This window comes from Branchiostoma belcheri, unplaced genomic scaffold, assembly GCF_001625305.1.
Source record: "Branchiostoma belcheri isolate BF01 breed outbred unplaced genomic scaffold, Haploidv18h27 scaffold34, whole genome shotgun sequence".
NCBI lineage: Eukaryota > Metazoa > Chordata > Leptocardii > Amphioxiformes > Branchiostomatidae > Branchiostoma > Branchiostoma belcheri.
The window spans coordinates 2858245-2882930 of record NW_017803954.1 but is presented as its reverse complement, the minus strand read 5'-3'; the positions used below and the strand labels follow the sequence as shown (position 1 = coordinate 2882930).

The window sequence follows — 24686 nt, the reverse complement described above, 5'->3', positions numbered from 1 at the left end:
GAACTGTATGCATGTAAATCCATATGCTAAGCTTCTGATCTTTTTAAAAGCACTTGTTTCGCAGGACATAAATTGAAAACAAACTCCCATCTCCGTAATGATCACAGTCGACGTTATGAAAGGCATATGAACCTTTATTCATCAACAAGTATTATGTACAGGTTGCATATGTCTTACAAAATACAAGTAAACCGTTGAAAACTACGTTATTGATATATATGCCTTGATAACAGTTGTAATTGAATGCATGTGTTTCTTTTTCACAAAAACACAAACATAAGATTTCATGCATTTTAGAAAACAACAACTAAACGACTCTTAGGCCAAATCCTTGTTCTACGCACACTAATTATCAATAATGTGGGAAATATCTTTTTGATAACATACCTAAGAAATGTAAACATCATGATCAAGCATGCAAACTTAAGGCACTTCAACATCTAAGTGTACTTTAATCAACACAAATATACTTTATATGAAGTTTGCAAAGGACCTGTCAACATAGATATCATATTTACATTATTTACATATCATTGATATATTACTAAAACAGAAAAGGCGTTGGAGTGCCTCCCACAAAAACATATTTTGAAAAAAAAACGATTTATTTGCGCTGATTGTACCACCATGTCTAGTTAGGGCGCGAATACAGAGCGATAGGAAGAGTCAGGAACAGACAGCTGAAGTACAGCACAAAGCACAGCCTGTCCAGCACGCGAGACAGCAGCATCCACTCGCTCTCCTCCCCGCTGTCGCTGCTGTTCCCCTCCTCGTTCTTACCCAGCCACATGTTCAGCTTGTGCAGGGTGTTCTGTGTGGCCGACAGGGTGTTCTGGATCCGCCACATCACGGTGTTGGTGCTCACCAGGATCTTCATCAGGTTCTGGCGCCTGCGCGGCTCCTCCTCCGGGTTGAACCTGTCCACAGAAAAGGACGGCATCCGCTCCGGAGTGGAAGCGGTTGAAGCGATGGTCGCTTCGATGTTGTTGACTGTTGGAGGTTCCTCAGCATTTTTCCTGGTTTGCAGAGAGTCAACAAATATAAACACCAACATATAGTACATAAAAAGTAACTCATATCTCCTATACAGTGATGGCAAATCAGAGAAGTTAATGAGCATTAGTAGAGCACAACATCGACAACAAGCTTCCATCAATCAACTTTGAAAGTGAAAAGAGTCGATAACAAAGGTTTTCACACTATACATTACATCACAATTGCTAACAAGCCAACCTTTGCCCAGACCTAGTTCGTTAAAGGAGAAAGATACATCGACCAAGATGAACTAAAGCAAGTTCTAACAGAGAATCATTTCCCACTCCTTCCCCTGCGGTTATCAAACTACACGAAGTTGCATTTCAAGTTGCTGACCTGCGCTTTTTGCTTAGATCCCCCAGACGCATGGCGATTGCGCAGTGCTTCAGGAACACGGTCCTGGCCCAGGCAGGCAGCGCCCCCTCCCGACCGGAGAGGGAAATAACCACAGCTGTGGCTAACATGAACACTCCCATCAGGATGATGGCTGTGATGGTCAAAACTCCTGGAGAAGAAGAAGTGAAGATATCTACGTCATCTCATACTGTCGTTATTTACCCCAATTTGACGTCCAATTATCTTAATAAAATACTCGCTTGACAGTCGTGTACCCTAACGTAGAGGACTAAGGAACAACACAAGACGTTCAGAAAACTTGATTAACGATTTTTCACCCGAACATCTCTTTGTGAAGTAACATACCTGAATTAACTAGAAAAGTAACATTTGCAAAGCAAATGCATAATGTTTACCTTCGCATGTCGGTCTGCTCTGTTCATTCTTAGTCAAACACATTCACATATATGGTGACAAGAAGTCTAAATTCCTCCTACTATAAAATTGCAACATTATGTAACCCGACACCAGTTACCATGGTGAGAGACTGACTGGTTCAGTCAGGCACTCAGAGGTCATTGTTTGGAGAAGAAGAAGAAGAAGAAACGTAGCAAAAACAGCATGTTTTCCTTTGGTAAACATAATTACTGTGAACTAGACATCAGGAGAAATAACATCAGGTTCAAAACTTACCCAGTAGCGGGAAGATGGAGCCTTTCGGCAGGAAGTCGTTGATGACGACCAGGGACACGAACATGGAGAGCAGGATGCTCATGCCGTAGGACAGCCGGTCCCCCTTGTCGATGGGGATACAGAACGTGATCCCCATCAGCAGCACGAGGACAATGGACGGGGACACCGTGGTGCACATGTGGTACAGGGAGTTCCGTTGGAGCCGTAGTTCCAGGCATGCCTAGAGCAAGAAAGGTTGTTGTTGCATTTTTAGCGAACAGTAAGTGAACACCTACATGTAGATCTCAGTACCCTCATAGCGACAGTTGCCACAATTCATCTACACACTCTTATTGAATTAGAGTAAATTAAACATAGTACGGATAAAATAAATTGGTCAATAGTAACTGATTTTACAGTTCCTTCTATCCCCATAGAGAAAGCCTGGGATATGTGAAATTTGATGACTACTGTCTCGCCTCCATCATGCTGTAAGAATCTTCCGAGGGCATGACTTCTCACAGTGCTGTAGTAGGTTCATTAGGGTATAAGGCAAGCAGCACTCATACCGTTTTGTTTTCGACACGCAAGTTGTAGACGACATCCCATTCGCCCCGTTTGAGCTGTTTGTGTTGATGGCACGTGATGACGTCACCGCCGATCTCGTCCACCCCGGCGCAGACGAAGATCTCGTCCGACCGGAAGTCTCCCCGGATGCACACGTGGCACGTCATGTTGTCGAACGGGAAGAGGAAGTGGTCCAGGATACAGGTGGTGACGAGGATGGTCTCTATGATGTGTGACAATGATAAGGCAAAGGTTTTGATGCATGATTGTACATATTAGTGAAAGCATTGATTCTGCTGTTTCTTACCTCCTAATTATGTATGTACGTGTGTGTGTGTGTGTGTGTGTGTGTGTGTGTGTGTGTGTGTGTGTGTGTGTGTGTGTGTGTGTGTGTTCGCATATTATTTTAAGTGTGATCATCATAGCTTAAGGTGTCCTCCCTGGCTAATTTGGCATTTTAGCTTTCCATCATTTTCTCACAAAGAAATTTAGAAAGAACTGTACTTGTACTGAATATTGATACCTGGGTACAAAAGGGTTATGAATGTGATTTTATGGACCATATGGATGACGTCATCATATTTTATTGCCCTAAATGTAATTATCTTTAAAGTTATAATACAGCACTTTGGTACAAGTAACTGAAGTAAAAGTATGATTTTCATGTGCATAATGGTCAAAGCTACAAACCTACGTTTGCACAAATTGATATCTACTAATTATCCGTAGTTATTAGAGAATAACCTAATTGCCTAATTAAAATCTAGTTTTTCTCTAATAACTACGGATAATTAGTAGATATCAATTTGTGCAAACGTACGTTTGTAGCTTTCACCATTATGCACATGAAAATTATATTTTTATTTCAGTTACTTGTACCAAAGTGCTATATTATAACTTTAAAGATAATTACATTTGGGGCAATAAAATGTGATGACGTCATCCATATGGTCCATAAAACCACATTCATAACCCTTTTGTACCCAGGTATCAATATTCAGTACAACTACAGTTCTTTCTAAATTTTTTTGTGAGAAAACGATGGAACGCTAAAATGCCAAATTAGCCAGGGAGGACACCTTAAAAAGGGTTTTATAAATTGTGAAATTGTGATGATATTTGGTATGTTTGTAGGTCTTGGGTAGACGAAGGTTAGGCTTCCAGGCGTCTTTCCTTGGTACTGCAGTACACTTTTCGGTTTTTGCCCTCAGCTATAAATTTCCTCAGTTAGCTGTATATCTTTTTTACACCAAAAGGCAGCGCATACAAAAAGTTGACCTTAGTTTGATCAGTGAAGTGAACATGACTAGTTGTCCTTGTTCCTAAGTCATCTCTTTCAAAGTGTCTTTAATACATCCTACCCATGGTCCAGGTCACCTCGCCTGTGTGAGCCATCTCAAGGTCGTCCTTGGGAAATCCCGTAAATTCCTTATCAGCGCTGAAACGTTTATAAGGTTACTGGTCAGACGACGATGTTGCCTGGAATTTCCATTTATGATGCATGTATTCTCATAGCATATCAAAATGAGAATGATACGTTATCAGTTACGATGGAGAAAACTGAATTACAAAATCCCACACAAAAAATTAAACTGACATGCGAAAGTATAGTACACGTATCAAATATGTTTCCGTCTATGCTCGTGTATGTATATACATATCAGCATGCTATCATACAGTGATGCATTCCATGGTGTTGGTCTACTATAGGTATGGCAGGTGGTTACCTTCCGCGTAGCTTAATTTTTGGTTTCCAGATTTTGTCATGTTCCACAAAAACCTTTGTGAGATCGTACAGGGAGTTTACCCATTTCAGCCGGATGTCAGACCATTTCTGTTCACAAAACAAATGAAATCATAAAGGAAGTCACAGAAACAATGAAATATGCGAAAAACTATTCAGACATGAATTGCTGAATTTTGCTTCCAAATTCAATTTTAAGTTATCAAAACAATGCATGGAGAACCCCGGTCGATTATTATTTGTTTTATATAGCTATAACATAACATAACATAACATAACATATCACCTCTAATATGACAACATTACATTGTAGAAAATCACAAATGTTATTTTCTTAATCATTTACAGCATTTTCAAACAATGGTCAACAATCGCATACAAATACTGTATGACAAAATGTATGACTACCCTCACCAGATCTATGCGGGTTGCTGTTGTGATAGACTCTCCTGGCTCATCCTGTGAAAGCATTAAATGAGTTACAGTACGATATCATTTCGTCCACGTCATTTTGTTCAAATACTATATGTTTAGCCGTGCCTCTCAAATGATCAATTCCGTTAACTTATTATGCAGATAAACATTGAACTTTAAAAGGGTACAAAGACTTCAACACGCTAAAAATCATCGCCAAATGGTAAATGGGAAACAGGGAAATGGACAAATCATACGAATGATCTATGGCTGTATGCAGGTTAAGTTTAGAAACGTTGGTCCTTGGAAGTTGTACTACTACTGATCCCACGACACAAAATTAGAATTCGGTAGAGGATAAACTCACCAGGTCAATGATGTCATCAATGCTGGCGGCCACGGTGATGTTCAGTCCGTTCCCGCCAGGTGGCGGCAGGTTCGGACTTATTGAGCCTTTCTCAAACTTATCAACCAACAGCCTTGTCCTCGGATCCTCTGACATGTACAAAATTGAAAAAAAACATATATCACTGTCAAATATGCCTGAATGACATGAAAGCTTGTGACTGAAAGATTAAGCTATTACGAAGTCGCCCATTTGGGGCATTTTGTAAAAAAAAATAGAAGCTTATTACCTATGCATGTGGGTAAGTCCAGTTCCCACTCTGCCTCGTGGCTACATTTGATCTCAGGAGCTCCACGCAGGCTGTACCCTCCCTCACAGCTGTACGTCACCTTCTCTCCGGGCCAGTAGAAGGTTCGGACAGGCTCGCGAAGCACGCGTCGCTGAGCACCACGGTCCTGGCAGACTTGGTCTACGGATAGTACATGAGAACGAATGTAGTACAACAAGCGCATGGCTGTTAGAAAATGCACGATAAGGAAAGTTTGGATCAACTGATGACCAGTGTATACTTCTTGATGCATTCAACAACAATTACGGCTCTCCTTTTTTTAGAGAAATTAAGTTCGTTAAAAAGACACACACACACACACACACACACACACATACATACACAGAAGATTTAGAAAAACAATATGTTAGGTGTAGCTATATATCATCAAATCTTATCTTACTGTCACAAGGAGGTATATCACAATACTCCCATCTGCCTGTGGCATCTACACTACACCAGGGCCTCTCGGCGCCATCAGGGTTGCGGCAGTAGTTCTGCTCCAGGTTGGCCCATGAGTAGGCCCCCACCTCATACGCTCGCGTGTTCCACGGCAGGCAGAGACGCCCGGTGACTGTTACGTCCACAGTTCCTCTGTAGTTCAGTCCCTTTCCTCGGTAGCAGTCTAATGATATATAACATCAAGATACATGAAATATCAATTTTAGAAATCACTCTTGCTAACTTAAACTACAGTTTCCTGAATATCTGTATTAACCATGCACTTAGCCTAGATTATAATTTTGTTGAATTCATATAAGGGCAGTAAGAAGGAAACTGTACATCTATGGTAATGTCTATGTTTACATGTGTGTTTTCGTACCTAAGGCCATGTTGATTTGATTATATGGATGACATCCGCGCGCGCATGAATTTTCGGCCGTTTAAAAAAAAAGTTTTCAACCATACTGTAAATCGTACATAACAGTTGCAAAATGAGGAAATATATACCGTAGGTTGAAAAAAAAATATTGCAAAACGATACCAATGTCGTAGAATGCCAAAATCAAACAAAAAACATGAAATGTAAAGAAATAAATTTGAAGACTAGATAATTTGCCACACTATACTGTTCAACCTTCAAAACCACCATAATGAAGGAAACTTTTTTTTTGGTCAAACTTTTTTTTATTCGCACGCTCGCATCAGTTTTGGGGTTCCCAGAGGATGTCATCCATATAATCAAATCAACATGGCCTAACTCCAGACCTGGTGATATTGGCCCAGGGTAACAGTGCTGGGAGGGAAATGTTGAACACTCTGGCAGAACGGCTGTCCAGTCCAGCTCCTGCTCACACGTCAGCTTCAGTTCCTCACACCAAGACCGGCAGGGGGCGTACTTGCTTCCGGAACATGGGCTGACTACCATGTAGCACAGGAACTCACCGATCTGCAATTACAATTAAAAAAGTGTAAAAGAAAATCTAAACAAAATGCAAAGATAAGTAGGGATGGCACTGTTGTCTTCTATGCCATGTTTAATTCGTGAATTGTTGTCTAATCTTTCCTGTATTTGTTACATATTCAAGTCATAGTATAATCGACCTGCATCGTGAATGTGCAATAAGGTCTTTCATTCATTCATTCTAAGGTTTGAAATAAACTTTGTATTAGGTGCTGCCACCAGATAGGTGCTTGTGGATTTTACATTGTTGCTCTCTACATTTGAAATGCAATTTCCAGTACAGCAGGGTCGTAATGAGTGTGGTTAATCCACATTACTTCCGATCCTTTGCTAAGCTGAACGAGAGTCATGATAAAACTGACAGTACCTGCTCATGACATTGTTTATTTGAGAGTGTCCTGGTTGTGTTGTATTCTTCTGAGTTGACAATAGCGTCAAAGTCCAGGTGACGGTGATGATTTGGGAAGGTGGTGTAGGCAGAGGCGGGACATGTCTCCTTGATATTGTCAGGAACTGCTTGGCAACCTGAAGTAAAGATAACAAACACGGCATCCAAATATTTTCAAAAATCAGTATTTGTATCTGTACAGCCGGTCTAACCGTCCTTCGGAGTAACACACCAACTAATATGGCATATGTATCAACTTACATTAGTTGCCAGTGGAATTGTTTGAAATACAGAGAATGTACAACATACTTTTACAAAGCTAACAAAATTCTGCACAGAACAATGAGAAAATATGGCTGATACGCCTACACCCCTCCCACATTTTGACCAATCACCTTTGACTCCCATATCACATGACTACTATTCAGAAGAATAAAGAATATGACAGATGTGGTTCAAAACCTTCTCAGGCTGAACCTTTTAGATGCGAGTTCTAGTTTAACCTTTGATTTAAAAAAATGATAATTAAGACGAGGTTACTAACTGCAGACTTCAGCATCCTTGCCATCCCAGCATAGAACATCACCATTACACAGTAGGTCAAATGGAACACAAGTGTGACCATCATCGCACACGAAATGGTCTCCAGTGCACTCAGTGGGCTCTAAAATGATACGTAAAGTTGTCATGTATTAGTATCAACATACTAGTGGTATTACGAAGTTTTTAAAGCACTAAAGCATCATTTTATTGACATTGCATCTCATACTATATAGCTAGATCCGGACTGCTTGCTCTAGAAGTGCTAGACCCAGTGCTACAATAGCTACATGCATTTCTTAGCCAAAGGCAAATCATGCGACGACATGATCATGAGTTTTACAATTTGAAACTATTTATATTTTGAATGGAAGCAAACATCCATGGCATTCATGTGTTGGCCCAATGAACAATGACGATGCTTGAATGAGACCTTTGTCGTAGGCGGTGTATTCAGCCTCAAATGTGTCAGATGGATTCCGCATCGCCCCATCGAACACCACGGTCATCCGCTGGCTTCTGGACGTGATGTCGGTAACATCATTCCCGCAGTATGTACCTGATGTTAGCAAATATACAACAGTGACGTCAAAGCTACAATTGCCAAGGCGTACATCATTCTATATCTGCATATGACCACTATTCAACACAATGTCTCAATTGCAAAACCGTGATTTAGCCAGCATTCTAGGAACGTGACGTAGGTTCCAAGGATTTTGGATCTGAGAAAATTCTGGAGACGTCTTTGAACTTTCTTTCTCAAAGCGATTATTTTTCTCCCATAACTCCATCATCATTCGCTTACTAAGATCAGACGCCTTCTACAGGAACTCTTTTTTCGACATAGTTACGATTTACTATACATCTAGGTTATCTGTGTTATTTGTACGTCCTTAGAGTTTTGTATCATTTTAAGATGTATTTTATGGGTTCTTTTTTTGCTCGAAATAAAGAAGAAAGAAAGAAAGATTGCAACCGGCGTATTCATCATCCTTTGATATATTATACTTACACAATTGCCAATTCATGCCCTATATGGGCCAAATGCACTAGGTTAGATAAATGAGGTATTCGGAAATTCAAGCGTTTGTCCTAGCCTCCTTCGCATACTTGTAGGGAGCGGCGTCATTTTTTTTCGGTGAGCGGCGCGAGTTATGCCGCGGAGGGACGATTTTGCCGCCGAGGGACTTTTGCCGGGGAGAGACGGTGTCGATGCCCAACTTTCGGTGAGCGACGTTGGGCAGCGAAAACGTCTCTCCTCGGCAAAAGTCCCTCGAACTGCGGCAGAATCGTCCCTCCGCGGTATAACTCGCGCCGCTCACCGACAAAAAATAATGCCGCGCCCTACAAGTATGCGAAGGAGGCTATGTTTGTCCGTTGTTTTCTCGATACAGCTGTACTTACCAATGATGTCAAATTTGCCGTCAGGCCAGGACCCATCCATGACGTGTACCCGACCTCCCTGGCAGAACCCGGACTCGCCAGGACTCAGGTCAAACCGGCCGAAATGCAGATTCACGCGATGACTGGCAGTGACCTGTTTAGAGAAAGAGAGAAAGAAAGTACATCAACTAGTAGCTGCTACTCAGTGTACAGCATCATGGTTGGTGTGGGTGATGTGTGTAGTAAGAATAGATGTTGTCACTAGAAGTCATACTAAGTAACGGTCATCAAATTATAGATATTGGAGTGCTTCAAACAAAAAAGTGCACGTGCTAGTTGGTAAAGTCCATTTTATTGCCGAATATATCATTTAAACACATGCAAAATCTACTATGCGTTTACTATCATTGTAAATGTTTACTTAATCAGCTATACGATGTGAGGAAACGTTTAGAATTACCTCGATGTTCCACCGGCAGTGGTCCCTAAAGCCTACTTGCTTGTGATTAAACGTCCCCGCTTGTCCCAATATGTTCTCTTCACATGTTGGGCCGGCCTGTGCTCCCTTCACTGTAAGTTATCGTCTTAATTAATAACGCTGTTATTGGGCCCTCAGAATTCGCAAACACACACAAGTAAAACCTATTATATGGGGGGAAATGACTACATAAATTCTAGCAATATGGAAGTAGGGTTTTCCTTACAGCGAGACGAAATAATAGATGTTTACCAATCTTAATTACATGTGGTGACGTCGCTAAAACTAAGGTTCAAAGGCCTCGGTCTTTCTTCTTTTTCTTTGCAGTGAGGTAATGTTTTGCCCTTGCATTTCTAGTGACATGAGTAAAAAATCAATATTGAAGTCACTATTTCTTTGCTTACATATATTACAAATAGATATTAAATTCTTGGTCCCAAAGAACAACCACATTAACTACAATTCCGCAGCTAAGTGCCATCATCAAATAAAATCCAATAACTTACTATTGCAGTCGGGAAGACCGCAGTATTGTGGAACCAGTTGGTCTGTTTTGCTATTATGTACAAAACATAACGGTTTGTCCGGCTGGCTGAACACCGTGGCGCGCGGGCTCGTCAGAAGCCTGCAGTAGTTCCCCTCCAGGTTGTACTCCGTCATGGGGTCACCATTGGCAATGTCACGGACGGACTCCGACAGCAGTGGTACCTATCAAACGTTCAAATGATTCATGAAAAAAAGTTGCAAAATACGGTCGTGATATAGTCTTTAAAAATACTAATTTGAATATTACAGATTATTGCAGTGCTATTTATACGTTAAATGTAAAATTCCCAGCCGTGGAATATGAATTTCGAATATTCTTTAGATCAAGAAACTAATTTTCACTCTAAAATGTTGGGGTGTCATGCTATAAACACTGACATGAAGGCGTTTTAAAAACAGTGTACATACCTTGTCCTTCACGGTTTCCCAGCTCGCGCACATCTCTCCCCTCTCTGTGATCTCGGCCGTTCCACTGTAGTCGTGGCCATGTCCGTAAAAGCAATCTGGTGTTCATGGAAACAGAGGGGCATATATTTTCATTACCATGACAGAAGTATACTTCATTGACATGATTATTGATGGTCTTCTTACTTTTAAAATGTTAATAAGATATAACAGCTTCTGTTGATGCGATGGATTAAAATGATTCTTTATCTGAAGACATAAACTCACCTGTCATCTCCACTTGACAAATGAAACTGGCTAAAGTCTCGCATGGAGAGGCAGACCACGTAGCTGACCACCTGGACTGCACGGTTGTGTTAAGTTTGGTCGCGTCGACATAGTTGGCGCAGCCCTTGATGGCTGTGTCCGAGACTATCCAGCTGCTGAAGACGCCGAGGATCGCTCCGTCTGCCCACATCCATGCACCGCCCTCATCAGGCTCCGACAGTCCAAACCTGAAACAAACGAACAATTATTAACGTTTTGTCCAGGCACCCAGCGCAAACATTAGCTTACATGGAAACATGGCATCTTATTACCCAGTAGTTTCCTCTTCATTGATATCTTGGCAACTTGACAGTGGTGAGTCACAGTCGCAATAAAGAAAAAGACTTTTTGCATTACATTAAAACTTTACATAACTTATGTACTGATGTGTCATTCAAAAAGGAGAAATTAATACAAGATTGAAACATCATATTTTAACATTCGTTTTGTTTATATTGTGTTTATCTTACCTGTAGACTTCATCCGGCTGCGCTGCAGTGTCGGTGATGAGGTTGATGAGGAACTGGTTGATGTCGGCAGATTTAGGCATGGCCAGCGTGCCCCCGTCTCGGCTACACGTCTGGAGGGAATCTGCGTATGTCTTCCTCTCGTCAAACACCTTGTACCACACGCCTTGGAACTGGCTGTAACCCAGGGCGGCCTCTGGAAATGTACAAAATAGATCATAAAATTTTAATATTCTCTTACAAATTTGCAGTGTTTTACACACTTTGTACTATATAATCATATTTTGACCACTGTTTTACAGAAATGACACATCTAAAAAATAAACTCGACATAGTGTCAATTTGTTCCTTTATCTGTACCCCTCTTCTTGTATACTAGAGCATCTGTCACATGCTCGCGTATCATTGGGTACATATTAAACACATCCAATACCTATATATATAAACCTGTAAGTACCTTTGCTCAGAGTTCTTTCCGTGTGATAGCAGTCCGTGTTGGACAGACCATCACAGTGTTCAGCCAGAAACATGGCCTTCGCTTCTGTATTCATAGAGATGCAATTTTGGCTGGTGTCCACAATCTCCCGACACCACGACCAGCACATCTCCCTCAACGTAGCAGAAGGCTGTACATTTCTGTGGAGTGAGACAAACGTATTAGCAAGCAGCCTTAACAAAGAAGGTCTCAAACATAAATGTCAGCTCCATGACTATAAATGTTTTGCACATTTGTCTTTCTCTTATTGAGACTTGGCAACACTCAAGGATCCTGTAACTTGGGGCACCCTGAAGCGAAAAATTGCACTATAGATTTGACACTTACCTGACATCAATGCACATCGGGGCCAGAAGGTAACACGCAAATGCCAGTCCGTCAGGATGGCACGTGGCGTTGCGGTCATTGCTGAGAGAAAGGGTTGCTCTGTACTCATCTGAGGCGATGACCTCGTCCATCGTAGCATGGCCGTACGCGTTTGGCAAAAAGATGCGGGAGTACTGATTCACGGACTTACAGAACTGCAGCTGGGTGGGGACCTCAAGGCAGTCTGTAGTACGATAGATATACTTAGTAAGCAATAATGAGGTCCGTGATTTGGCTCGTATAGGTTAGTCGTAAAGAGTGGCGACAGCATTTTGTAAATTTGAATGAGAATGAGTGTATAGCTAGTATCATTATGGATTACTAGAACTGAAAAAGATGCTCAAACAGTACATGTTGAACGTAATACTTCTCCTCGTTCAACGACTACTAAGGTCCGCCAATTGGTTGTTGCTCTGTGAGACTTTTACACTGAACGGATAAAGACGCTCAAACACATTTCATATTAGACTAAGTTGTAATTACACGAACCTAGCCGATTCTCGATAACAATTAAGAAAACTTCGTTTTTATTTCTTTAATGAATGTTTAGTATCATTCGTATCTTTCCAAAATTTGCCAAGAAACATTTTCAAGAACTACTTACCTCTACAAGCTCCAGCTGTTAACACTACGTCATCAAGGGCGATGTCACCATATTCACTACTCCCTCGAGTACCCTCAAACATGATCTGTGGTGGGATTTAAGCGTAAGTGACTGTTCAACTATTTTGTACACCACATTTTTAACAATTTACATAGCCCTTCAACTTACATACATAGGCCTGGGATCAGTACATTTTGAGACAAAAAAAAGAAATTTTTACGTTTTGAAACTGGAGTATTGAAACAGCAGTTTTAAAATAGCAGTAAAGTGAAGATTTATTATCTACTAGTATCACACTTGGGTAAATTCTGGATAGTTCACCGTAATCTATGTCTGTACCTGTAGCGGATCAGTGGTGTGTATGGTGAGCGCCTTGGACAGCCACGAATCGCCTTGATCCCCAGACTCCTGCCAGACTTGCCTCGGGACTGTCCCCTGCTGCTTTGTGAGAACCCGCAGTGTTCCCGTCCCGGAGCCGTACATGTGGTAGCGCCACGACAGACAGCTCTTTTGACGGGCTCCATCCGGGTACACCACCCCTGACTCCAGGCTCGCCACGTCGTTCTGTACTGCATCCGATGCCTCAATATGGATGTACGATCCTAAGACATACGAAACACACCTTATTACGAAAATTCTTAATTCGACTACAACATATATTCCATTTTGTGTTATTCCAAAACATATATTTCATTTATTCATTCAAAAATTAAATTTATTCATTTATTAAAGTTTCATTTACAGAATAATCTGAGAGAAGCCGGTGCATTCCATTACATTGCATTCCATGTATCATGGTTTGGAATGGAACACATTTTGTCATGCAACAACAGTCAAGGGAATGCAAAATACAATTACATTACATTTCAAATAGTGAACTTGTAGTACTCTATCCTTACCGAATCCGGTGGTGCTGTCTGCTGCAGGCCCAGTGGATGAGGAATCGGTGGGACCTGCTGTTTGCTGCCAGTTAATGTTGTTGTTCGTGGTAACTTGTGTGTACTGACAGATGTTGATGTCAAAGTCACAGTCAGCCGGGGAGCCATCTGAAAAATACAGTTGTATTAGGTTTAGCGGAGTCAACTTGGAACTTGAGAATGACACCAACAGCTACCGTAGCTACCGTATATCAAATTCTGTCAAACACATTACACTATAAAGAAAACTTCGGGACTCATGATGGTGTTTTTATTGATTTATATTCACAGTATAGCATAGTACAACACAAGGTGGTAGCGTGGTAGTGGTATCTAAGGCTTATTTTAACGCTACCACTTACGCATGTAATGAGAGGATGCATTAACAAAAGTGAATCCAATATAAAGGAAATACAGATGATACTACATATGTAACACAAAGTAATAATAAAACAAACGTTAAGATGTTGGAAGCACAATGATAATGATGTTGAAAAGAGAAGTGAAAAAAATACACAGAAAAGGCACCGAAGAATTGCATTAACCTATGTCTTTATAGACTTCCTTTGCTCCAACCCCGCCCTCCCCGTCCACCTGACAGACAGATGACCGTCCGTAGGTCTGGTACGTCAGGTGTGCGACGTCGGAGGAGCCGCAGAGGCCGCCATCTTGGAGTCCGAACACGCGGTAACCGTTCCGCCGAGCAGCCTGGTAGCACTTCTCCACCGCGTCTGCGCGGGTTTTGTAGTCGTCCAGGAGGACGCCATCATGTCCCTCCAGGGATAGTATGGCCAGTCCATCCGGGTCCCTCCAGCACCCAAGTGTTCTGTAGGGAGCCGGATCTTAAAAACAGAATATTATCAGTGATGATCAGTGATGCAATTATATTTATATAAGAAGTCAACTGCCCGAGTTAAACTTCAAGCGAAGGGAGTAAATGGTTTACAATCCACTTGCTCAAAGTTGCTGTTAGCATATGGATTGTACGGGCCCTGATTGGTCAGTTCTAGAAAGTTCAAAAGGCCCGCGCACTCCAAATAAGAATCCCCGCGCACTGAACAAGGTACAAGGTTGTACAAGGCACAAAGTATGGCAACTACTCGTATAAAACTACCGTTCCATGCATTAAGCTAATCTACCTAATACAAGTGTACTTAGTAGTATGAGATGAAAATAAGCTTTCACAATCATAAGGAATTTCTAATATCTAGACATTCTTTGATATGTATGTCATGCAGGGGCCGTCTAATCTCATTAGATCATACGGCAAGGCAGTATCCATTGGCCAGAGAATTGTCCATTAGCCACCGGTTGCTAATGGATACTGCCTTACCACCGTATGATCTGCTTGGAGATTAGGGTCGTCACGTGGATACTGCCTGGCCAATTCGATACTGTCTTTTGCCACCCTAGGATCTGCTTGGAGATTAGTTCAATAGTGTTCCGGCAGAGGTGGTTTCTTACCAGGTGGTCGTTCACACATGTACATCGTCCTGCTGTCACAGTCTTTCCCCTTCAAGCCACTAGCGTCCGTCGCTATACACTGGCCAGAATTGTAGGATGTTACACTACTGAAAGAACAAACACAACAAATAAATCAAGCAAATAATTCTACATACACAGCACTATGATATTGACACGCAATCCAAAGCTCAACGATACCACGAAGACAACTTCCTATCTGCTGTGGAGTAGAAATGTGTTATCTATCAATTAATATAAAAGAAACACTGTCCAGTGTGTATCATCGTCAGATACCGGTATCAAGTTTTATCATATTCCATTCGTCGTGATACCCATTGACTATGCAAATTACATGTATGATGTAATCCCAATACATATTTTTATTGATAAGATCTAGTATTTACTGACCTCTCGTTCATGTTTGTACCGTCGATCCAAACCTGCAAGTCGTCGGCACCAACCCAGATGTCCTGGCCAGCCTGGTTTGTGATCCATTCCTGGGACGGTGACATGAAGAAATCATCTCCCTGGTAGTGTGTTGTCTACCAAATATATTCCTTTACATAAGGCATATTTTCTTGCACATGTACAAGACACCAAGCATAGTGCACTGTTACAGTACTGGTTCTGCGCGGCATTAACAGCTCCAGTTTAATTCCGGACTAATTCCATATCTCAGCAACCTTACATCTAGATGGGCTAATATCGTAAACTGTAAGTAAAAATAATGTAAGAAATTTGTATACGTAGCAGCCATGGAGGACCCCTTGGGGATTAACCCAATTCTGCAGAAATTTTCCAGAATTCTGCAGAATTGGGTTAATCGTCCAGGGGTCCTCCATGGCTGCTACATATTTGTTACGTCGTTTTTACCTAAGGTTTACAATACGATTAGCCCATCTAGATGTAAGGTTGCTGTGATATGGGAATTAGTCCGGAATTAAACTGGAGGTTGCTCAAACCTGTTCCTCAGTGGTTGGTGCTATGGCGAGGTCTCCCTGGAGGGCTTGGCACGTGACCCGAGCTTGTTCCCAGGTTATAGACTCGTGCCCTTGACGGGAGTAGACACCCTCCAGGTCCGCTGAGAGCAGATAGCACGAGTCTTCATAATACCTCCATCCACTGGCGCATATGTCTGCACAAAAAAGTGTGTAAAATGTATATGTATATATCAAAACTTACCATAAACAGAATGCAATAATTAAAACAATATTATGAAATTAAAAGTTTAAGAGAGATCGTAAATGGTGTACCCGTGCAGTATGTCCCGTTTCCTTGGAGACCGTAATTACAGCTGCAGTTAAAGGATCCGTCCGTGTTGTGGCAGGTGGCGCTGCTGTGACAGTTGTGTGTCAGGTTGGCACACTCGTCTGTATCTGTGACAACACCGAACAAATTTGATATATAGATGATTTAAATGTATAATTGCAATAATTAGAATAAACTTCTTTTACAATGAAAAAGACTGTTTATCACATAGAACCGACTCTTACCTGAACAGCTCGTGCCGTTTCCATGGAAACCCAGGTTACAGCTGCAGTTAAAGGATCCGTCCGTGTTGTGGCAGGTGGCGCTGCTGTGACAGTTGTGTGTCAGGTCGGCACATTCGTCTGTATCTAATAGAGCACCCATGGGAATAATGTTTACTTGGTCATATGTAAACATAACAAAAGAAAACAAATAAATAGCACTTGCAAATGATAAACTATCTTAACATTCAAGAAAAAACAGTATTGTTTACTACCTTGACAGAACGTCCCGTTGCCATAGTAACCGTTCACACAGCTACAGTAGAACGACCCGTCAGTGTTCAGGCACGTGGCTTTCACGTGACAGTCATTCCAGGTGCTGTTCAAACATTCGTCGATATCTATGGAATGCAAAATTTCTATGGTTAGAGACTTTTAATCGAATAACTTCTGACAACAAAAGCAATATTTTGACATTAGTAATGTTAGAATATTTTGACCTGAAAAATGTCGTACCTGAACAGAACGTCCCGTTTCCATGGAAACCCAGGTTACAGCTGCAGTTAAAGGATCCGTCCGTGTTGTGGCAGGTGGCGCTGCTGTGACAGTTGTGTGTCAGGTTGGCACATTCGTCTGTATCTGTGACAACACCGAACAAATTTGATATATAGATGATTTAAATGTATAATTGCAATAATTAGAATAAACTTCTTTTACAATGAAAAAGACTGTTTATCACATAGAACCGACTCTTACCTGAACAGCTCGTGCCGTTTCCATGGAAACCCAGGTTACAGCTGCAGTTAAAGGATCCCTCCGTGTTGTGGCAGGTGGCGCTGCTGTGACAGTTGTGTGTCAGGTCGGCACATTCGTCTGTATCTAATAGAGCACCCATGAAAACAATGTTTACTTGGTCATAGGAAAAAAAACAAATAGATGGCACTTGCAAATAATAAACTAGTATTGTTTACTACCTTGACAGAAAGTCCCGTTGCCATAGTAACCGTTCACACAGCTACAGTAGAACGACCCGTCAGTGTTCAGGCACGTGGCTTTCACGTGACAGTCATTCCAGGTGCTGTTCAAACATTCGTCGATATCTATGGAATGCAAAAGATAAATTTCTATGGTTAGAGATTTTTTATTAGAATAACTTCTGACAACAAAAGTAATATTTTGACATTACTAAAAGTTAGAATATTTTGAATTTTGCAAACACCTGAAAAGTGTCGTACCTGAACAGTGCGTGCCGTTTCCATGGAAACCCAGGTTACAGCTGCAGTTAAAGGATCCGTCCGTGTTGTGGCAGGTGGCGCTGCTGTGACAGTTGTGTGTCAGGTCGGCACATTCGTCTGTATCTAAAACATCACCCATGGATACAGTATTTGCAAGTTGGCTTTTTTGTTAGAGAAGAAAACGAAACAAACAAATAGATGGTACCTACAAAAGACAACCTTACAGTTCAAGAAAAAAGACTGTTTACTACCTTGACAGAACGTCCCGTTGCCATAGTAACCGTTCACACAGCTGCAGGAGAACGACCCGTCAGTGTTCAGGCACGTGGCTTTCACGTGACAGTCATTCCAGGTGCTGTTCAAACATTCATCAACGTCTAAAAAAATGGAACGTAAAAAAAATACGGTTAGCATTTTTCTGGTCTTTACTTTTCTAAAGAAACCTAAAAAAATCAAATTTCTATTGACAGAGAAGGAGACAGTAACAGCAATTTGACTTCTTTGATAAAAAAAGCTGACAGTATCTACTATTGAATTATTCATTATTACTTATTCAGGGCAACATTTCTAATTTCTGTGACTGTCATAGCTGAATACAAATTACAAGACCTATGAATTACAAGACACATGGATAATATATTGTCCAGTATTGATAGGCCCAGAAAAAAGAACATTTTTAAAGTGAAAAATATTGAGACTGAGTGCGTGTAAATGGGTGAGGAATTAAGAGATTGTACAAATGTGCTGTACCTGAACAATACGTCCCGTCTCCATGGAAACCCAGGTTACAGCTGCAGTTAAAGGATCCGTCCGTGTTGCGGCAGGTGGCGCTGCTGTGACAGTTGTGTGTCAGGTCGGCACATTCGTCTGTATCTGTATCAACAATTTAGTTTGTTATATGTAAACAAAATAAATAATAACAAGGTAACTTGGAATTTGAATAAAAAAGACTGTTAACAACCTTGACAGAACGTCCCGTTTCCATGGAAACCCAGGTTACAGCTGCAGTTAAAGGATCCGTCCGTGTTGTGGCAGGTGGCGTTGCTGTGACAGTTGTGTGTCAGATTGGCACACTCGTCTGTATCTGTATCAACAATTTAGTTTGTTATATGTAAACAAAATAAATAATAACAAGGTAACTTGGAATTTGAATAAAAAAGACTGTTAACAACCTTGACAGAACGTCCCGTTTCCATGGAAACCCAGGTTACAGCTGCAGTTAAAGGATCCGTCCGTGTTGTGGCAGGTGGCGCTGCTGTGACAGTTGTGTGTCAGGTCGGCACATTCGTCTGTATCTGTTGTAAACAACATGCATGGAAAATACCCCTGTAGACTGTAGATAATGGATTCCACCAGAAATATAAACAGGTGGATTACGCTATCTTTTGATAGACAGGAGGGATTCTAAGTTAATAGAAGATAAAGCCAAGCAGTATATGTTTATTCAGGCAATCCTTTCGGCCTTCCATGGTTCATTAATATTTTTATTGTCATATCGATATCATACGTCCCATCAAGAATGTCCATTGATGTGCCATGTTGCAATATTGTGAGGCTTTCTTGCAATGATATGACGTATTTTTTTAGAAATGCGTGCTTTGATAAATAAACAGATAGATAGAGTAGCGTAGGCACGACCAGCTATTGCCGGGCAAATATGAGTCATTGTCGTGTCAACCGGTATTTTCGAGTGGCTTCCGCAGGGCTTGAGTTAGGGGTTAGCGTTCTATGTAAGTTCATTAGTTTGCTTAATAGCTTTCACTAATACGAGTGCAGTGTATAGGTTGTCTTCCACATGCACGCATATGCGTGCCAAGTCGATGATGTGTGCAAAAATGTATATAATCATATATCACGTCCTATTTGGACGCCTGCAAGTCATACATTACGTGTATCAGAATGTTATCATCGAATAGAAGTAGCCATACTTAATAATTCAAAACGTCATTTTTTATTTCTTATTTCCTGTGTTTTCGCGATCGGCAAGAGTGATTCATCTGTATGCATTACTACCACACCATGACATTGATAACATCTTCTCAGAAATAGATGGTACTTGATGGGAAAGTAAATGGCAACGATAGTAGTTGTTTTTACCTCCATGAAAAATGGAGGTATTGTTTGTGTGTGTGTGTGTGTCTGTGTGCGTGTGTGTGTGTGTGTGTGTGTGTGTGTGTGTGTGTGTGTGTGTGTGTGTGTGTGTGTGTTTGTGTTTCCGCACATTTGTAGTCAGCATAACTTCAGAACGCCATTATGGATTGTGATGATATTTGGTAAGAAACAATGATGAAAAGGAAATGACGGAGTCAACGTGGCGGCCTACTCAAGCTGTACTTATATTGATGAACTTATATTCTAGCCGCCTAAATTCTAGCCGTTAAAAATGAAATGTTTGGCAAGTCAGTAAAAAACAAAACGCATCAATGCAATGGCTTTGATGAACGTGAGTCCGACCCCCTCCACCCGTGGAAGGAAGTACATGTATAAATAACACGGACAACTAAAAACGTTTTGTTAAAACGACAGTAGTTTACAATGCACTTGACGACAATGGAGAACTATACGAGTACCATATAGTACAAGCTGTGCAGTAAAACGTATATTACGTAGTGCCATTTTGGGGGAAATGATTTGTTTATTTGTTTATTTTTATTTGCACATGCGTAAAAATACAAACGGACGGAGGGAGGGACAACAGACTTCTTCAACATCATCACAGGGGTCCGACAGGGTTGTATCCTCTCCCCCTTCTTGTTCTTGATCACAATTGACTTCGTCTTGAGGAAGACCACTGGAGACGGGAAGGAGGGCATTAGGTGGAGGGAAGAGTCCAGACTTGCGGACTTAGACTTTGCAGATGACCTTGCTCTGTTCTCCGAGAATAACCAAGGCCTACAGCACCTTACCACGAAGCTGGAGACCTCTTCTGGAAAAGTTGGGCTACGGGTGAGTTCTGAGAAGACCAAGGCAATGGAGGTGGGAAACCACACAGGTCAACCTCGACTGAACATCACTGTCAACAACAGCCAGGTAGAGGTCGTGGATCAGTTTACCTACCTTGGGAGTGTCATCAGTAACAGCGGAGAAGTAGAGCCTGACATTAAATGTAGGGTGGGGAAAGCAGCTTCTGTGTTCCGACGGATGAACTCCATCTGGTCAGCAACCACCATCAACCTTGACACCAAGCTCCGACTATACAACAGTATTGTCCTACCCACTGCAATCTACGCTAGAGAAACCTGGAAATGTACAGTTAAAGCATCCAGAAAGCTAGACGCCTTCCACCAGAGAAACCTGAGGAGGATACTGAAGGTGACGTGGCAGGATCACATAACGAACGATGAGATCCTGAACAGGGCCATGTCCAAGCCTCTGAGTACCATCATAACAGAGAAAAGGATGCAGCTGGCAGGACATATCCTCCGTCTGCCCAGCAGAAGGCACTCTAAGACAGCGATGACTTGGGTACCCCACAACGGCAGAAGAAAGAGGGGAAGGCCGAAACACACCTGGCGCAGGACCTTCCAAGACGATCTAAGAAGGGCAAACATCCCCTGGGAGGAGGCGGAGACAGTGGCCGCTGACAAAAAGAAGTGGAAGCTTGCTGCCCGATGTGCCATTGGCACAGGAGGAACTAAGGTCTAAGGTAAGGGTAAAAATACAAAACAATACAGAAAGTAAATATAATAATCGGACGAAACACAATATAGAATAATTAACCTAAACAGAATGTGCTGAAGGAGGAAGAGGCCTTAGGGTTTATTCTTGTCCTCCTCCAAAACAATGGAGGATGATGTATGGTTTTACTTACCAACAGCATTAACGGCCATCAGTCCAAACAGGAGAAGAAATAACGTCTCCATTGCTGACAGTCCCATTTTCATGGAACCTCGCTGTAAAAAAAATATAGACTTTTAGTGATTATCAAGGTAAGGCAATTCTTATGTGGATACCAAGACCTTTGATACTGACAGGGTAGTTTGCCATCATCAACAAAAATATATAAATACACACAGATTAAAGACGTTTAATATCATTAGTGGTTGACTGTTGAGCCATGTACTAAAATGTATTAAAAAGGCACATATTCGCTACATCGTTAGAGACTTAGAGCACGTGTAGCACATTCAACAGTGGGGATTTAGTATGTATAGCCATCGCGTGATTGGACTGTTTGTGTACTCCTGCAACCTTGTATGGACAATAATAACATAATCTCCTTATGAATAGGGAGGTATGATATCAATTCTTGTATTGTGTTTGCCATAATCATTTCATTGCTTTCAATGGAATAGCCAGGCGTGTGGCCTCGGTAAATACCACAGGAAGAGCACCTCCAATTAATTTGTGATACGCGGCAACGCCTTTTGATCCGGCAGGGTGACTAACCACCCTGAGCAGATTCTGTATCGCTATAGCGGTACGGTATGACTCAACCGACCTCAAACGACGTAAACCGAACTCAACCGACCGCTTCCTGGTCTAATATAATGAGTGTACATGGGTAAAGAACCCTTTTTAACACTATAGATACATAGTCTACGTAATTATGAACAGGAAAACCCCTGTAACTCGGAAATACGGGCCAACTTGCCACGGCGGTCTGTCACTACGGCATTCTTTCCCATTGCTAGGCGCGTTCTAAAAAGTATCGGGTTACAAGACGCTATTTTGGCCTGTTTTGGACTACCCGTAAAACACTTGAAAATTAACAAAAAGGATTTGATAGTAAATTTCGTCAAATCAAAATGAAAGTATTGCCTTAACATCCTTTTAATATTAGCTGTTTATGTTAAATCATTGATTTTGCAAACTTTCTCTCCGAAAGACGATTATTTTCGGGTTTCCGACCACAAGTCATGTCATGTTTTTAGGCAAACATCGTTTTAACCTGGCTACGTATATTACCCCAGATCCCCGATTTTTATATTTTTCGACGACTAGGAGTAAGATCAAAAATCGTGTTTTAGGGATTTTTTAATTTCTGATTTTAAGTCTAGTTTTTGTCGACATATTGGTGAAAAAATTGAATTTTTTTACATTTTTCGCAGTAAATTACCCATAATTCAAAATTGAGGCCATTTTTCAAAAATCCCTAAAACACAATTTTCGGGACAACCGTAACGGTCATTTTGAGCCGTGAATGGGGTATGTTTGACTCTCCATGCTTGCAGGTTAAAACGAGTTTTGCAGACATGTCATGTCGACCAAAAGTCTGCAATGTGTTCTTCATACTGGTGTAAAGAATCATTACAGTATTCAAGGTCACCCAAGATACGACAGTAGCTTCGCTACATGTTACATGTCCACAAGAAAATGATAGCGGACATGTAATGTCCAGGAAACTGTTTGTATCTATAGAAAAGTGTTGTTTTTTATCTGTTGCGAGGCACTCAGGCAGAAGGGCTTGTTTTGCCGCTTTATTGTAAATGACCGCAGGTGACCCCGAAATAGAACGCGGGTTCGATTCGAATTGACCAGATCGAACACGATCGAACACAGTTCGGGTTCTATGACATGTGGGAACTTTGCAGCCCAGATTTTACCACCGTGTGCAGTTTTAGTTTGATGTGACTAATTTATAATCTCTAATGGCGTCCTGAGTCCCGGGTGTGAATCCTGCCATGTCACCGATCTTGTGCCCTTGAGAAATGTACTTCAGACGACTTTCCTCACTTAACTCAGGTGGAAATGGGTTCATAGCTTCGTTTAGGGGTGCCAAATTGAACATTTTAAGCCTAAAAAAGTGTATTTTGTACCAGGCCATCTCTTTTAGTCTGCTAACAGTACATAAATGCACCAGTTTTCCCTTCAATGCACATACCATAATATAGGTTCCTAAACTACCACGTGTACCCGACAGTATATGTCTCACTCACCTGAGATGACCATTCGTACCTTGATCTTTACTATATGATGGCCATTGTGCGGCAATGTTAGCCGTAGATAATATGTTCTTATGGACTGTTGAATAAATCATAGTCATTTTTACAGCATGTATCAAGTGGATAGCCAAACGACCATACAGCAACGAAAACAAAGTTTATAAAACTGGAGAAAGGCTCAATATATTTCCAGCTTTACTTCGTAGAGAATATTGATATCACAATATTGTTTTGCACCTGATATATATTATGCATGAGGCGACGCGCATGTTACGGCGCAGTACTGTTAGCTTTACTGAACATTCAATGTTAACAAGATGATTGCCAATCATTTTTATGTCCCTGTTTATAACATCTTCGTCCGTCGGTGGCAGGTACCAAACACAGCACTAGAACAACTGCTAAACTTTTCCGTTTACAATACTGGTAACATTTGATACATACGTATGTGAAGATATGCGTCAGTGTTTGTTAGATTGTTTTGGGTAATCGTACTTTATCAACACAGCGCATTGCATATATTTTGATCGGTGCCTGTTTAGTTGCATATTGATTATTCTTGACAGAATATCATTATATATTCATCAACAGACGTATTAATATTAGATATTCTTTTAATATGTGTTACTTTTTGCTATCCGTATGTTTGATAATACGTGACTTTTCTAATTGCGTTTTCCTGTCTTTTTCTCAATCCTGTGCCTTGTGTACGTCACTATATCATACGAACACAAGTTTCAACGGTCATAAAATATATTGTGTATACAACTCTTCTGCATTTCACGAAACATTCTTGTTACCTCTTATTAGACCTCAGGACATTGCTAAGCGAGTGGCCCGCCCTGTTTTGTAGAATTCAGTAGAAAAATTCTGACTACTTCTATTTGTAT

General features: G+C 41.2%; 1 protein-coding gene across 1 annotated transcript; it reads right to left on the bottom strand.

Annotated features, from left to right (window-relative positions):
- Window positions 1-87: 87 nt before the first annotated feature.
- Window positions 88-21789, bottom strand: LOC109475445. Its single transcript, XM_019776045.1, has 36 exons — window positions 21723-21789; window positions 19084-19206; window positions 18873-18995; window positions 18662-18784; window positions 18163-18288; window positions 17912-18034; window positions 17651-17776; window positions 17433-17555; window positions 17193-17315; window positions 16701-16823; window positions 16461-16583; window positions 16170-16342; window positions 15616-15704; window positions 15208-15314; window positions 14289-14585; window positions 13726-13872; window positions 13166-13428; window positions 12827-12911; window positions 12184-12406; window positions 11818-11996; window positions 11364-11556; window positions 10855-11081; window positions 10591-10685; window positions 9180-9312; window positions 7215-7372; window positions 6652-6832; window positions 5846-6067; window positions 5404-5583; window positions 5136-5263; window positions 4769-4813; window positions 4338-4444; window positions 3972-4048; window positions 2613-2833; window positions 2065-2284; window positions 1372-1540; window positions 88-1016 (listed from the first exon to the last, which is right to left on the bottom strand). Exons 1-36 carry the CDS (start codon window positions 21787-21789, stop codon window positions 632-634), a joined length of 5607 nt encoding a protein of 1868 aa, XP_019631604.1. The 3' UTR covers window positions 88-631.
- Window positions 21790-24686: the final 2897 nt, after the last annotated feature.